The sequence below is a fragment of the Poecilia reticulata genome, linkage group LG5, assembly GCF_000633615.1.
Source record: "Poecilia reticulata strain Guanapo linkage group LG5, Guppy_female_1.0+MT, whole genome shotgun sequence".
Lineage (NCBI taxonomy): Eukaryota > Metazoa > Chordata > Actinopteri > Cyprinodontiformes > Poeciliidae > Poecilia > Poecilia reticulata.
In genome coordinates, this window is record NC_024335.1 from 18059924 (window position 1) to 18071789 (window position 11866).

The 11866-nt window shown below is 41.9% G+C and overlaps 2 protein-coding genes across 2 annotated transcripts in view; both read right to left on the bottom strand.

Annotated features, from left to right (window-relative positions):
• Nucleotides 1–5166, bottom strand: part of rhobtb3 (Rho related BTB domain containing 3) — a 31255-nt gene extending 26089 nt beyond the window's left edge. The window contains exons 1-3 of the mRNA XM_008409466.2: nucleotides 4106–5166; nucleotides 3588–3819; nucleotides 1724–1916 (exon numbers count right to left, since the gene is read on the bottom strand). Of these exons, the coding sequence (XP_008407688.1) occupies nucleotides 1724–1916; nucleotides 3588–3819; nucleotides 4106–4107 (427 nt within the window). The 5' untranslated portion in view covers nucleotides 4108–5166. The remainder of the gene's footprint in view (nucleotides 1–1723; nucleotides 1917–3587; nucleotides 3820–4105) is intronic.
• A 1715-nt stretch (nucleotides 5167–6881) lies between these two features.
• rfesd (Rieske (Fe-S) domain containing) lies at nucleotides 6882–11029 on the bottom strand. Its single transcript, XM_008409471.2, has 4 exons — nucleotides 10725–11029; nucleotides 9155–9324; nucleotides 7829–7863; nucleotides 6882–7570 (listed from the first exon to the last, which is right to left on the bottom strand). Exons 2-4 carry the CDS (start codon nucleotides 9306–9308, stop codon nucleotides 7256–7258), a joined length of 504 nt encoding a protein of 167 aa, XP_008407693.1. The 5' UTR covers nucleotides 9309–9324; nucleotides 10725–11029; the 3' UTR covers nucleotides 6882–7255.
• Between the last annotated feature and the right edge of the window lie 837 nt (nucleotides 11030–11866).

The following is an 11866-nucleotide window of genomic DNA, read 5'->3' on the forward strand; positions in this document are numbered from 1 at the left end:
TGTGTGTGTGTGTGTGTGTGTGTGTGTGTGTGTGCGTGTGTGCGTGTGTCTGTGCGAGTTAGAACGGAGGGGATAAATCTATATGTGGTTCTCTGTTCATTACCGCCTAATAGGCGCCTTAATGTAGGTGCAGCAGCTCTCTTTTGCCACAGCTGCACCTTAGGTGGTCTAGAGTCGAGTGGGGCGGGGGGTAACGCTCCGAGCTCAGCCTGTCATTCTCTGCAGTCTTGAGGGGATAGGGAGGAAACTCACAGCAGCCGCAAACAAAAACACCAAGGCTCCGGTTCAAAGCTGCCTCCTCTCCTCTGCCTCTTTCTCCAGCAGCTCTCTGACAGTAGCAGTTCTCTTGTCTTCAAGCAGACGAGCTAAAAATACAACCTGCTGTGTTTGATGCGCTTGTTTATGGGATCTGGATTCAACAGGGGGTCGGTGTGTCTGCGGGAAAAACCATATGCAGACCCGCCAACGTGGCCGGAGATCACTTAACGTTAATGCCTAATGTATCGAACGGCGTCCGGTCAGGCTGCAGCCAAGGACTCTAATCTCCTTACTGTGACGAACACTTGGCTGCTGTTGCACTTTTGTGCTGTGAATATATATTCTTGCCTTGCTTGCAAAACCTCAAAAAAAATAAAATAAAGAAGCTACAAACTGGATGTTTTGCTTTGGAGACTTTCCTTCGGGGAGACATGTGAGCCAACTGCCTGGAGGCAACGGAGAGCAGGCTTAATCATGAGCATCCTCCTCGTTGCGGGGAGGACACGCTAGAGGACACGAGACTCAGACGACGAGTGCATTCACCCGTACAGAAAAGCCTGATATTGTCCTGAAAACAAAATCAAGCACTGAAGCAGAAGCAAGCTGACCCCAAAGTACTACAATGCCTTGCAAAAGTGTTCATGTTACATCAAATGTTTCCCGTTCTCATGCGATAAACACTCCAAACTCAAACGCATTGTTTTGGAGTTTTGGTTGTGACTTTGACTGGACCATTATTTTGCTGAAAATCCAATAAAAATATTCAAATATAATGAGTTAGTCTAAAGTTTATTGAGCTCATCAATCAACTAACTACTAGTTGATAAGCGGCCAGTTTTCTCAAGAGGGTTGGCCGGCTTTACATAACATAAAGGGCTACATTTTTCATGACATGCTGAATTTTTCTGAAAAAAGAAGCAAACCGATATATTTTTGAGCCAGCTGCACTGAGGTGAGAATTTCAGGAACTGGCCAAGTATATATCAAAAGCCTGGACTCTGTTTCCTGTTCTGGTATGCCCTCGCCATCTTTGTTTCTGTATCAACTGACTCTGCTTAAGGATGACCAGCAGCATCCTCTTCTGGCTGGAGGTCAAATTGCCACACTGAAAGCAGGTCTGAGCTGATTAGAGCTAATTAGTCAATTGATTGGAACTAATTTTAATCTAATAAACCATCAAATGACAATTACTCGTATGTCGAGTAATTACCTCTAATATAAACCATTCAATTGTTGCTCTTGCTGCATGTTTAGGGTTGTTTTCTTAAAGGTGAACCTCCACCCGAGTCTCAAGTGTTTATTAAGACCCTGTGCAGCAACGCCAAATCACTGAGAGAGCAGGGGACTTTGTGTTTGGGTCCTCTCAAATTCCTCTGCACCAGCGATGCATGCAATGATGGCGACAAATCTAAACTTGATTCTGACCGGACAAAAAGCACAGAACAAAGGCAAAGCGCATGCTCACCATTCAGCCGTGCTCCAACAGCAACGAGGATGACCGGCACACCCCAGTGCCTCAGGAGAGGGCGGAGCCTCGGGGCGTAGCCGTTCCTGACCTGCTGGAAGGCGAGCTTGTCCGTGACGGCGTATTTAATGACGAGGATGTCAGCCTGCTCAAGAACTTTCCGCACACTGGCCCAGTCGCTGTCCAACAAGTCCTGGACAGCCAGAGAAATGGACAAGGATGAGAAGGAAGTTAAAAGCTGACACATTAAAAGCAGCAAAGAGTCATCTGTGTGTACTCAACAGCCAATATAACCTTTCCCCTCCAAAGTCTAAATGCCTCTGTGTGGTTAGCTCCTGGGACTTTACCCCCAAGGACCCGCATAAATCTAGCAGCTCTAAACCAACCTGATTCCACTTATTAAACAGGAGAACACACACACACGCACACACACACACACACAGAGAAAGCTGCGGCCCATTCGAATAGAATTTGGACAAAAGGACGCAGAAAATTAAACCGACACAATTATTCCTGATTTGGACTGACAGAATTACAATAGGACGTGTGCCGAGTCACTACAAAACCACAACAGCAGAGCTTTCATTTCAAATTCATGTGCTACTTAGAACAAAAGGTCTTTCATCTGGGTTTTCTTGTGCATTGCATGTTAAAATAGCGTCCTCCAAGAATAGGGATGCAATCAGTTTTAGGGAGGTCTGAGAATATGAAAATAATGTCCTGCACATCTTCTGAGAAGCCTAAGAAGATTGAATGGTAGGCAAAACAACATGTCAGCTAAGAGACACACACACTCTCTCACAAAAACAATGTTCTGAATGAAAATGCGCACCACTATTTTACGGCATGTTTGGCATCGATAAACATACCTTCGTCAATCAGTCGTGATTTAGACACATCCAGAAGCTACAATAATGACTCAGGTGGGTCTGTTGCTCTGCAAAAGTCAACACACTTGTTGACTTTTTCATGTGAAGAAGAAGAAAGGTTTTAAGAACTTTTTAGTCCTATAGGATTTCATATTTAGCTCCCCCGAGTCGACACTTTGCAGAACCACTTCTCACTGTTCCTGCACTGCAAGTTTTTTAGGGTATGTCATTGCCAGCTTTCCACGTCTAGGCAGTAAAATGTTTTCCTATTCTTCTTTGCAATATCTAAAGCTTAATCATAATGGATAGAGAAAGTCGGTGGAAAATCAACTTTCAAGTCTAACCGGACTTTGACTGGACCAACCAACGTCTCAAGTCTTTCACAGCCTCTAACAGGTTATCTTCCAGTATTTAGCTCTATCCATCTTTCTATCCTGTAAACCAGTTTGCCTGAAACTGCTAAAGGAAAGCGCTCCCAACCCATTGATGAAACATGAAGCTGCCATGTTTCACCATGGGGATGGTATGGGCAGAATCAGACTGATTAGCAGTTTCTGTTTTTTATGCAAAAAAAAAAGTTTTTTTTTCTCAGACTGATTCGCAGAGATCAGTCTGAGAATCTCCACTGATATGCTTTATGTTTTCTGTGTACTCTTCAAGGTTGGAGGCAAACTTATAGCACCTTCTTCAATGTCAGGAGCCTGACTTTTCAGCCACTAACTATTTTAGACTAATAGTTGCCCCACCTGAGCGGTGGATCCCTGCAGCTCCACCAGAGTTACAAAGGGTCTATTGGCTCTTGTGTATGTGGAAGGCAATGTCTTGGTAGGCTTGCATTTGAGTTGTACTCTTTCCATTTCAGAGCACTGGACTGTACAGAGCTCTGTGAGATGCTCAAAGCTTTGCACATTGGCCAAACTATAAGCAATTTAATGAATAAATAATCTAACAAGGAACTGATCACTCTATCTCTCTCAGCGTGGTTGTTTTCTTACCCAACTGGGGCAATCCCGAACCACCACCGTGACGTCTCCAAACACGCGTGAGGTGTACTCCATGAAGGCCGGGTTGTGCAAGCTGCCCTCCAGGTCGCAGGGTCCCACCAGCGCTCCGTGACCCAAGTAGCTCCACAGCAAGCCTCCCTGCAGCTGGCCCTGGCCCATGAGCTCCTCCCCGGGCCCGACTCCTCCGGGACACTCGCTGCCCAAAGCAACGATGTGGATGGACCTGCCGGGAAGATAGCTCCTGGGTAAGACTAAGTGGGAGCTTATTATTCATGTGTATCACGGAGACAGCGCATCACCTGTTATGTCACTGAAAATGACAGAGATGAAGCTCACCAAGGCCTTCCCTACACCTGAGAGGGCATGTGGTTCAGCGAATCAAAGAGTCGGACAACTGTTTTCAGTGCTCACCGAACAGTGATGAATGGATTTAGAATAAGCAAGGCATGCAAACAGGAGCTTCATTTCTCTGCGTGTGCCAATGAGTTGCAGCGTGCAGATGAACTTACATTGTGGTCACCGCGGCTGTGTTCCGATGCTCTACGCTATATGGTCACGGTGCGTTTCCACGCCAGTCTGCAGTCAGGCTCGCTTTTCCGCAATGAGCCGCCGATAATCCCTCTCTCATCGGTGGCTGGCCCCCCGGGAGCCCGGGCTGCTGCACGGGGGTTTAGCGCTCACTCGCATTTCCCCCCACCGTCTCTTTAGTCATTCATAAAAGCGGAGCTCGGCACCGTCCCGAACCCACCGAGCGAGCGACCGCAGAGGCGCACCGGACAGCCCCCAGCCGGTGGAGCAGCGGAGTGGGTGAGAGCAGCAGCGCCCATGGGCGGCCAGACAAACAAGTTGCCGAGCAGATTTACGGCAGAGAGAGGGGCAGCTCCGCAGCGTGGTGTCCAGACATGTGAAGAATCTCCTCGGCGGCTAAAGCAAAAAGTCACAGACAGATGTTCAGAGAGACAGAGAGAGGGACGGAGAGAGGAGCAGCGGAGGGAACCGCGAGTGTTCGCGCCTGACTCAGCAACGCGCACGCGGACACATACGCTAAAGCGCGCGCCAATTCACACGAACACAAAGAGGCTGCCGACGTCCAGGGCACAGGTTCTGGTTTGAATAGTTTGTTCCATATGTTCTCTTATTTTTTTCTTAATGAAGGTGAGCTTTGTTTTCAGTGGACCAGTTGATGCTGTCCTTCTTGTCCCCGTCTTCGCAGAGAATTAAACTTACTGACGTAGACACTGAAATGTCCAACTCTCATGTTCTGGTTGGTCCTGATGAATAAAGAAAATCTTTGATTTGTAATCCGGCAACATCTTTAGCTCCCTATTAAACACGAAGGCAGGACCGTTTCAAGTTTTATTGTATTGAGAAAATGTCAACAAATCTAGAGTTTCAAGCCAGAGTTCAATTGAAAAAGATCTTCATGTTAATCTGAACACACCTAATTAAAATGCCAACATTCCCAGAAACCTGAATAGTATGTCCATGTGCTGTACGGTATACAGCTAAAGTCTAGGTTATTCTTACCACAGGAAGTTTTGGAATAATATGATAATGGAAAAGGAGCGCCCGTTTTGAAAAACTGCATTAACATTTTAATTTAAAAAACTTCTTGGTTAACATTTTCTTATTGATCAATGAAAAAAGCTTCTGGTATACACTAAAACCTTGACCAGCTTCCTACTTGTCTCCGTTGGTATTTTGATGACTTGTCTTTGCTGATGAATTTCACATCTTTCATGTCAGAAGGCCTCTTTGCCATTACCCTAATCTTCAACTACTTTCACAGATTCTCCATCAGATTCAAGTTAGGTCTCTAGTTGGGCCATTAAAAAAAAAGAGAATAGCATTTCCTGTTAGATTAAATAATCTGGTCAAATTAAAAGGCTACTTTAATCTGCCAGGGATGTGAAAAATATTTGGCTTAAGGGTTAGCGCTTGCTTTTCTTTTCTTTTTTTAGAAAGGTGACATTTTTTTATTTGTCTTTGTTGTGGAATATTTGTGGTGCTTTTACTTTCCAGCAAGAAGGTCCTGGGTTTGACTTGTCCTCTTCTTGGTTAACCTAGTTTTAATCTGTAAATTGCAGATGGAGTGTTGATGCATATGGACCTGAAAATGTTGCAGGAAACCCTCTAATCAGCAACTATAGTGTGAAAATAAATAACCGCCTGTACTATACTTTATTTTTTTCTTTTTACTTGTCAATCGAATATTAAATTAAGCTCCTTGTTTTCAAGGCTGTTTTGTTGTGGGGGTCTATAACAGGCGATAAATTAGATCTGGCCATCTCTGTTGGATAAACTCAAGGTCTTCTACTTGCTGTTTTGTAGAGGTAGACAAGCCTGAGGACATATGCATTTTTAATCAGAGCATCTTGTTTCATTCACAGCCGTGTAATGTGATCAAGCTTTAGATTTTAAATTCCCTGCAAACCATGCCGCTCCCAGGCCGCTGCCGTCCCTCAGGTTCCCCCCGCTTAGCAGTTTTCTCACACACTCGGCTCTTTATCTTGACAAACAACTCTCCGCTGACCCATTAGAAATGACCTTCAGCAGATAGTAGCTCCAGGATTCTGTCAGTTTGACAGCATAATAATATGTTAATATTTAATCCATCGCAACTTTGCAGCCCCATCCCACTTATCAATGGTATCTGAAGTGTCGATAGAACAGAAAAAGCCTGTAGAGCAGTGGAAGTTGGCTGTGAGACAGTAACAGAGATCATGTTTGACTCTCACCGTTGTCTTCAAAGCCACGTCGTTCTGCATTGTGTGTACAGTAAGCTGTTAAGTAATGCAATTTTTTTTACCAGAAAAAAAAAGAAAAACACTGCACTACCCTGCTGTTAATTACAGTCACGAAGGTTGAAAGGATATTTCCCGTTTTCCAGGACACAATAAAGTCACTTGCAAAAATATTCAATATTCGGAAAAATTAAAACCATAAACATCAATGTATTTCAAGGGGAATTTTATGTGATAAAACAGCACAAAATTGACCTTTACTGTGAAGAAGAAGAACAATGACCTATGATATTCAAAATTTCTTACAAATAAAAATCTGAAAAGTGTGCCTTGACCTTTAACTCTGTGCCAAAATGGAAAGAATAATGCAGAACTGCTCTGCAACGCGGTCCTGAGAAGCTTGAGGAACCCACAGCTGTATGGGAGAATATTAGTGTCGCAAACACTGTGGCCAATAGCAAAAATATCCAGTAAAATATGTTGCTACTTTGTGGTTTTATAGTGAAAAAAATGAAAGAAAAAATAATTCAAGAAGCATGAGTATGATTGAAAGGCATATGATGGTACAACATAAGGCAATTAACGCTACAAAATGTTTTATTTTGTGTCACCTATTACATTAATAATTTAAAAACCAGCCACTTTTGTTGCATGATGTTTTTATTTTTTTATGCAAGTGACTCTCCACTTCAGGACTGTATTGATCACTATAAAGCTTTTTATCACATCGATCCAGCTGCATAATTCATGAGGGAGAGAGTATGGAAACATGCGGCTACCCAGTGGGACTGAAATGATTAATTTATGAAATATATATCATTTAAACTTCTACGCTAAAGCAGGTCATATCTCGGCTTGTATCAGTGAACATCCTTGCAAAAGTCACAGTTCATTCTGAGATCAGCAGAAGAAACTTTACTCATCCTCCTCTTCATCTTTCATCACAGGCATGTCCCTGTCAGATTCCTCGGCCTTGGCTCTTTCCACCTTGCCTTTCTCTCCCTGGTAGTAGTCCGAATCGACCCAGTTTGGGATCATGACGAGCTTGACGAAGATTTCCCCGTTTTCCTCTGTGACTGTGTGGACCCTCTGCTTCACCCCCTTGGAGTACCACCTAAACACCGGCGGCTTCTCCTGGGGGTTCCTGCCCCTGTACAGGCCCTCCCCCTCGGCCAGAGTGATCTTGTACTTGTGCTTTGGACAAATTATGCACAGCTTGCCGTTGATGTCCTGCGTGTAAAGCGTGTTTGTTTGGAAACAAAGCAGGTGGGTGATATGTTAATGCAATGCAAATTTGACATGGTAATTACAGTAATTCTCCGTGTCTCGGCCCTGCAGGAGGTGGTAGGTGATTAAGGTACAGATGGATTAACATGTGAGAGCGAGCGCAGGGTGAAAATAAAAGATTTAAAGTTCAGTGCTCCCACCTGACCTAAGCGACGTTTTTTTTTATAGGCTAATCTGACACGAAGTCAAAGGGAAACTCACCTCTATGTCTCCATTCTCCAATGTTCCTCCGGCATCTGCACAAAGAACACAAGTTTTCCTTTCTTTTTTAAACTGCAGACTAACAAGACAGCTGTATCTGTCTACATGCATTGAGAACTGATGACCCACACACAGATAAATGCAGACTTTTATACAATGTTCTGCAAAAAGGAATCCTGTAATGCAACATCAACCCAGTTTCCTGAAAATGTACTTATTGTTTAATGTAAATTATTAAGTCTTTAGGGACTTGAAAATGTGTTTCAACACATTGTAAACATCAGAGATATGACCCTGTAGGGTCAGTGGTGGTCCCGGGAAATTTTCATTTCAAGTGAAAAATTCAGTCGGGAACAGCAAAAAAAAAAGTAAATACAATTCATTTTTAATTTTATTTATTTATATATTGATATATGTTGTATTTACTTATTTATTTGATAACACTTTATTTGAAGGGGTGTGCATAACACTGACATGACACTGTCATACATATGACATAACACCTGTCATGAACATGACTGTTATGAAGTGTCATTCGGTAAATAATGACACTTTTAATGCAAAGTTGCTCTAAAAGTTGCATTAAAAGTCTATTAAAATGCCAATTTTGCATGACTTTGTAAATGATGATAATTGAATGCAAAGTTGGCATTTTTAATGGACTTTCAATGCAACTTTTAGAGAAACTTTGCATTAAAGTTGCTCTAAAAGCAGCTTTAATGCAAAGTTGGGTTAAACCAGCTTAAACCTAAAGAGAAGGAGGCTAAACAACCACAGCTTTCAGAGCAGTAATAATACTAACAGTTATATCAACAGAATATATATATTTATTTATAGATATAAAAACATGAAGAGTCATTTACCGAATGACACTTCATGACAACTGTCATAAACATTCATAAAGACTTCTTTATGTTTATGACAGTGTCATGTCAGTCTTATGCAAATAAAGTGTTACCATTTATTTACTTATTTATTTATCCCAGTGTTGAAGAAGATTACTCTGTATGGCTTCCTTTGACATGAACATGATTCTCTGTGGAGGCCTGTAGGGTGCCACAATAGTAATTATTATTAGCATCTATAAGTAACAACAACATTAATAATGAGCGATTTTCTGGAAAATTGGATTCTTATTTGCTTTAACCGATCAAGTAATGACAATCTTCTATCACAGGCTGCGTCTCACAACAGATTGTTCTGCTCATTAAAGTCTGATGCCTGGTAATTAAATCCTCTCATGCGCAATACATTTATCTGAGACATAATGTTGAAATTGGGGGCGAAAAAAATGTTTTGAATCGCCACCAGAAACATCCTACTCACGGTAACAGTAGCAGTCTAAAGCATAGAAGACTCCCTGATGGTAGATGATCAGAACGTCTCGACCCTCCAAAGTCCGGAAAGAGCATTTTGCTTTAATCAGCTCATCCTTCTTGCCGACGAAATGAAGTCTTCCAGACTCCTCTTTCTCCTCCATGGCTCTCTGCGTGAGTCTGTTTCAAGATGCAACAAAGTTTTTCGCTGATGTGTGTTCATTTGAGAACTGTCACTACATCCTGAGGTTTTTTTCTTTCTTCTTTTTTTAAATAAATTGTCAACGGGATTATTGTGTTGGCACCTCACGTCTCAGTTGTCAGCTTAGATTAAGTCCACAACACCTCCAGAACATTTAAGCGAGAACATCCTTGGCACCGATCAACTCTTCTCCCCGCACTTTGAAACCATTCATCCCTAATATCTGCCTCGTCATCGCTTACTAAACATCTGCTAGACGTCTTTGTCAGAAATAGCAAGAGAAAGCTTTAAAAACAAAACCAAAAAAAAAAAACAGGTCCTGATGCGAAACCGCATTAAATAAACGACCTACATAAAAATGGGATCTATGAAACGACGAATCCAACTAGATTTTGCCAATATCACTGCCAGTGCTACATCATGAACACGTGCAACCTCCCAAAGAGCCAGCATGCATCAGAAATGTTACATAAAAATCTGCTCCATGTACAGAAAAGTGGAATAATGAGCTCTGCTGTGTCACAGGCTGAAAAAGCTCTTTATTAGCATCAAAAGTAGCATCTCTTCTAGCCCCTGGCCAAAATAAAGAAGATCATTTTAAAGATAATTTTATTTATATAGCACATTTTCAGCAACAAGGCAATACAAAGTGCTTTGAAGAGGAAGAATGTACAAAAAAAAAACAACTTTAGTACAATACAGAATAACACCGAAATGTTGTGTTATGAAACACTCCAAAGATGAACATATAGGTTTTGCTTCACATTTGTATAGCAAGACCCCAAAGTCTGCTGGAGGAAGGAATAGACCCAGAACCCAAATTACTTGAGGTCCTGTGTGAATTTTCCAAAGTTAGTGATGATTTAAGACAAACATGTCATCTACTGCTGTGGTTGGGCCTCCTAAAATATGTAGAGAATCTATGATGTCTCCTCAAGTGCGAGACGAGGAACATCTGAGCCGACGGGGTTAAAGTCAAAGTTAAAAGCGACCCTAACTTACTCAAACAGCCAAAGCAGCGCTGATGAATTAGCTCAGGCAAAAGATGATCAGAGATTTGCACAGTGAATAGATGTGCTTTTCAGCCGGTCCACATTTCTGTATTACAAGTATCATTTTAACTGAAAACCGTACATTTTCACAATTTGTTTATGATCAAGCTTAACATAAACAAATGCTCTAAATATGTCGAGCACATACCAAAACCAACAGAGCACACAAGTTCCCATCCTTGAATTGACTCGCTAAGCTAAATGAACTTTTCAATGTCGCTTTGATTTATAGAGATGTAAACATGTGAAAAAAATATATATATCTACTGTTTTTTTTTTTTTCTTAAAAATGACAAAAGGCGGCTTAGCTCTCACTCTGACTTTACCTTGAAACCCAGCAGCTGTGACTCCTTCGTCAAAATGAAGGACTGCTCTGCTGACAGCTCAGGGCTGAAGGGCGGGCTCGTTTCTATTATCTTCTCACACAGGCTGCCTTCAGTTGGTCCAGCCTCCTCTGGGTCTGTTCCTTATCTAACCAGCCTCAGACATGAAGCACACTCTATTAATTCTGATGACATCTGAGGGTCTTAGCCTTCTGCCTCTCCCACACAGGCTGTTTGATCATGCAGAAATGGTTCTTCTTAATTATTTAGCCCATTTGTTTTACATTTATTACAGAGAATTATCAGCCGCTTCATGAGACACTCGTAGACACGCTGAGCACGGTCACGAAATGGGATGAACGGGATGTAAAATTGTGAAATGTTTTAAGCTCTTTAGAAAAGGCCGTGCTTTAAGAAGTGATTTAAATGTGGGTGGTTCTTTGCGGTCTGGGATTGTTTGTGAAAGAGCGGTCCAGAAGGAGAGCTTAGCATCGCTAAGTCATCTTCCTCTCCAGGTTCTGAAGTTGAACCTGACTGGTGGCAGCTGTAGGGCGTTGGCGTCCGAGGACATGGAAGATAGGCCTGAGATAGGAAGGATGGTGCTGTTTGACGACTATGCAGGCTTTAAAGACTGGAAACCATTCTTAAATATACTATCCGGTGGTGTGTATATTTTCACAAACAAGGGGAGACTGACAAAAAGACATAAGGTGGTTAATTTTCACTTTAAAAAAATTATACATTAAAATGTGGATTTAAAGAAAAAAAAACGGCAATTGTGAGTATTTGGCTTGGTGACATCACAATGGGGACAAAAATCAAGCAGCTCACATAGCAACAGTAAAAATGACAATAGCAACCTTCTTAGCTGTAAGTATGAGAAGATATAACAACATTCTGTTAGTAGAGACTAAGTCACACTGAGGGTGTGAGAAAGCACTTGCCCTAAAATTGATTTTACTATTTTTTTTAACAAAGACAAAATGATTATGAAGTTAACATTTAAACTTGCGATTAATTTGTAGGGTCACTATGCTAGCTTAACAGCTGCCAACATTCTCAAGTCCAGCATGTTCCATGACAGATGTTTACGCTGATAGAGAACGATCAGTTAATAAAAACACTGGTCAGATTATATCGAACTT

Bases quoted from the DNA above. Each gene is read 5' to 3' on its own strand.
- rfesd (XM_008409471.2), bottom strand. From the start codon at position 9,308: ATGGAGGAGAAAGAGGAGTCTGGAAGACTTCATTTCGTCGGCAAGAAG. The intron at 7,864-9,154 runs GTGAGTAGGATG...TTCTTTGTGCAG, and splicing joins TTTAGACTGCTACTGTTACC to ATGCCGGAGGAACATTGGAG. The intron at 7,571-7,828 runs GTGAGTTTCCCT...CTTTACACGCAG, and splicing joins TGGAGAATGGAGACATAGAG to GACATCAACGGCAAGCTGTG.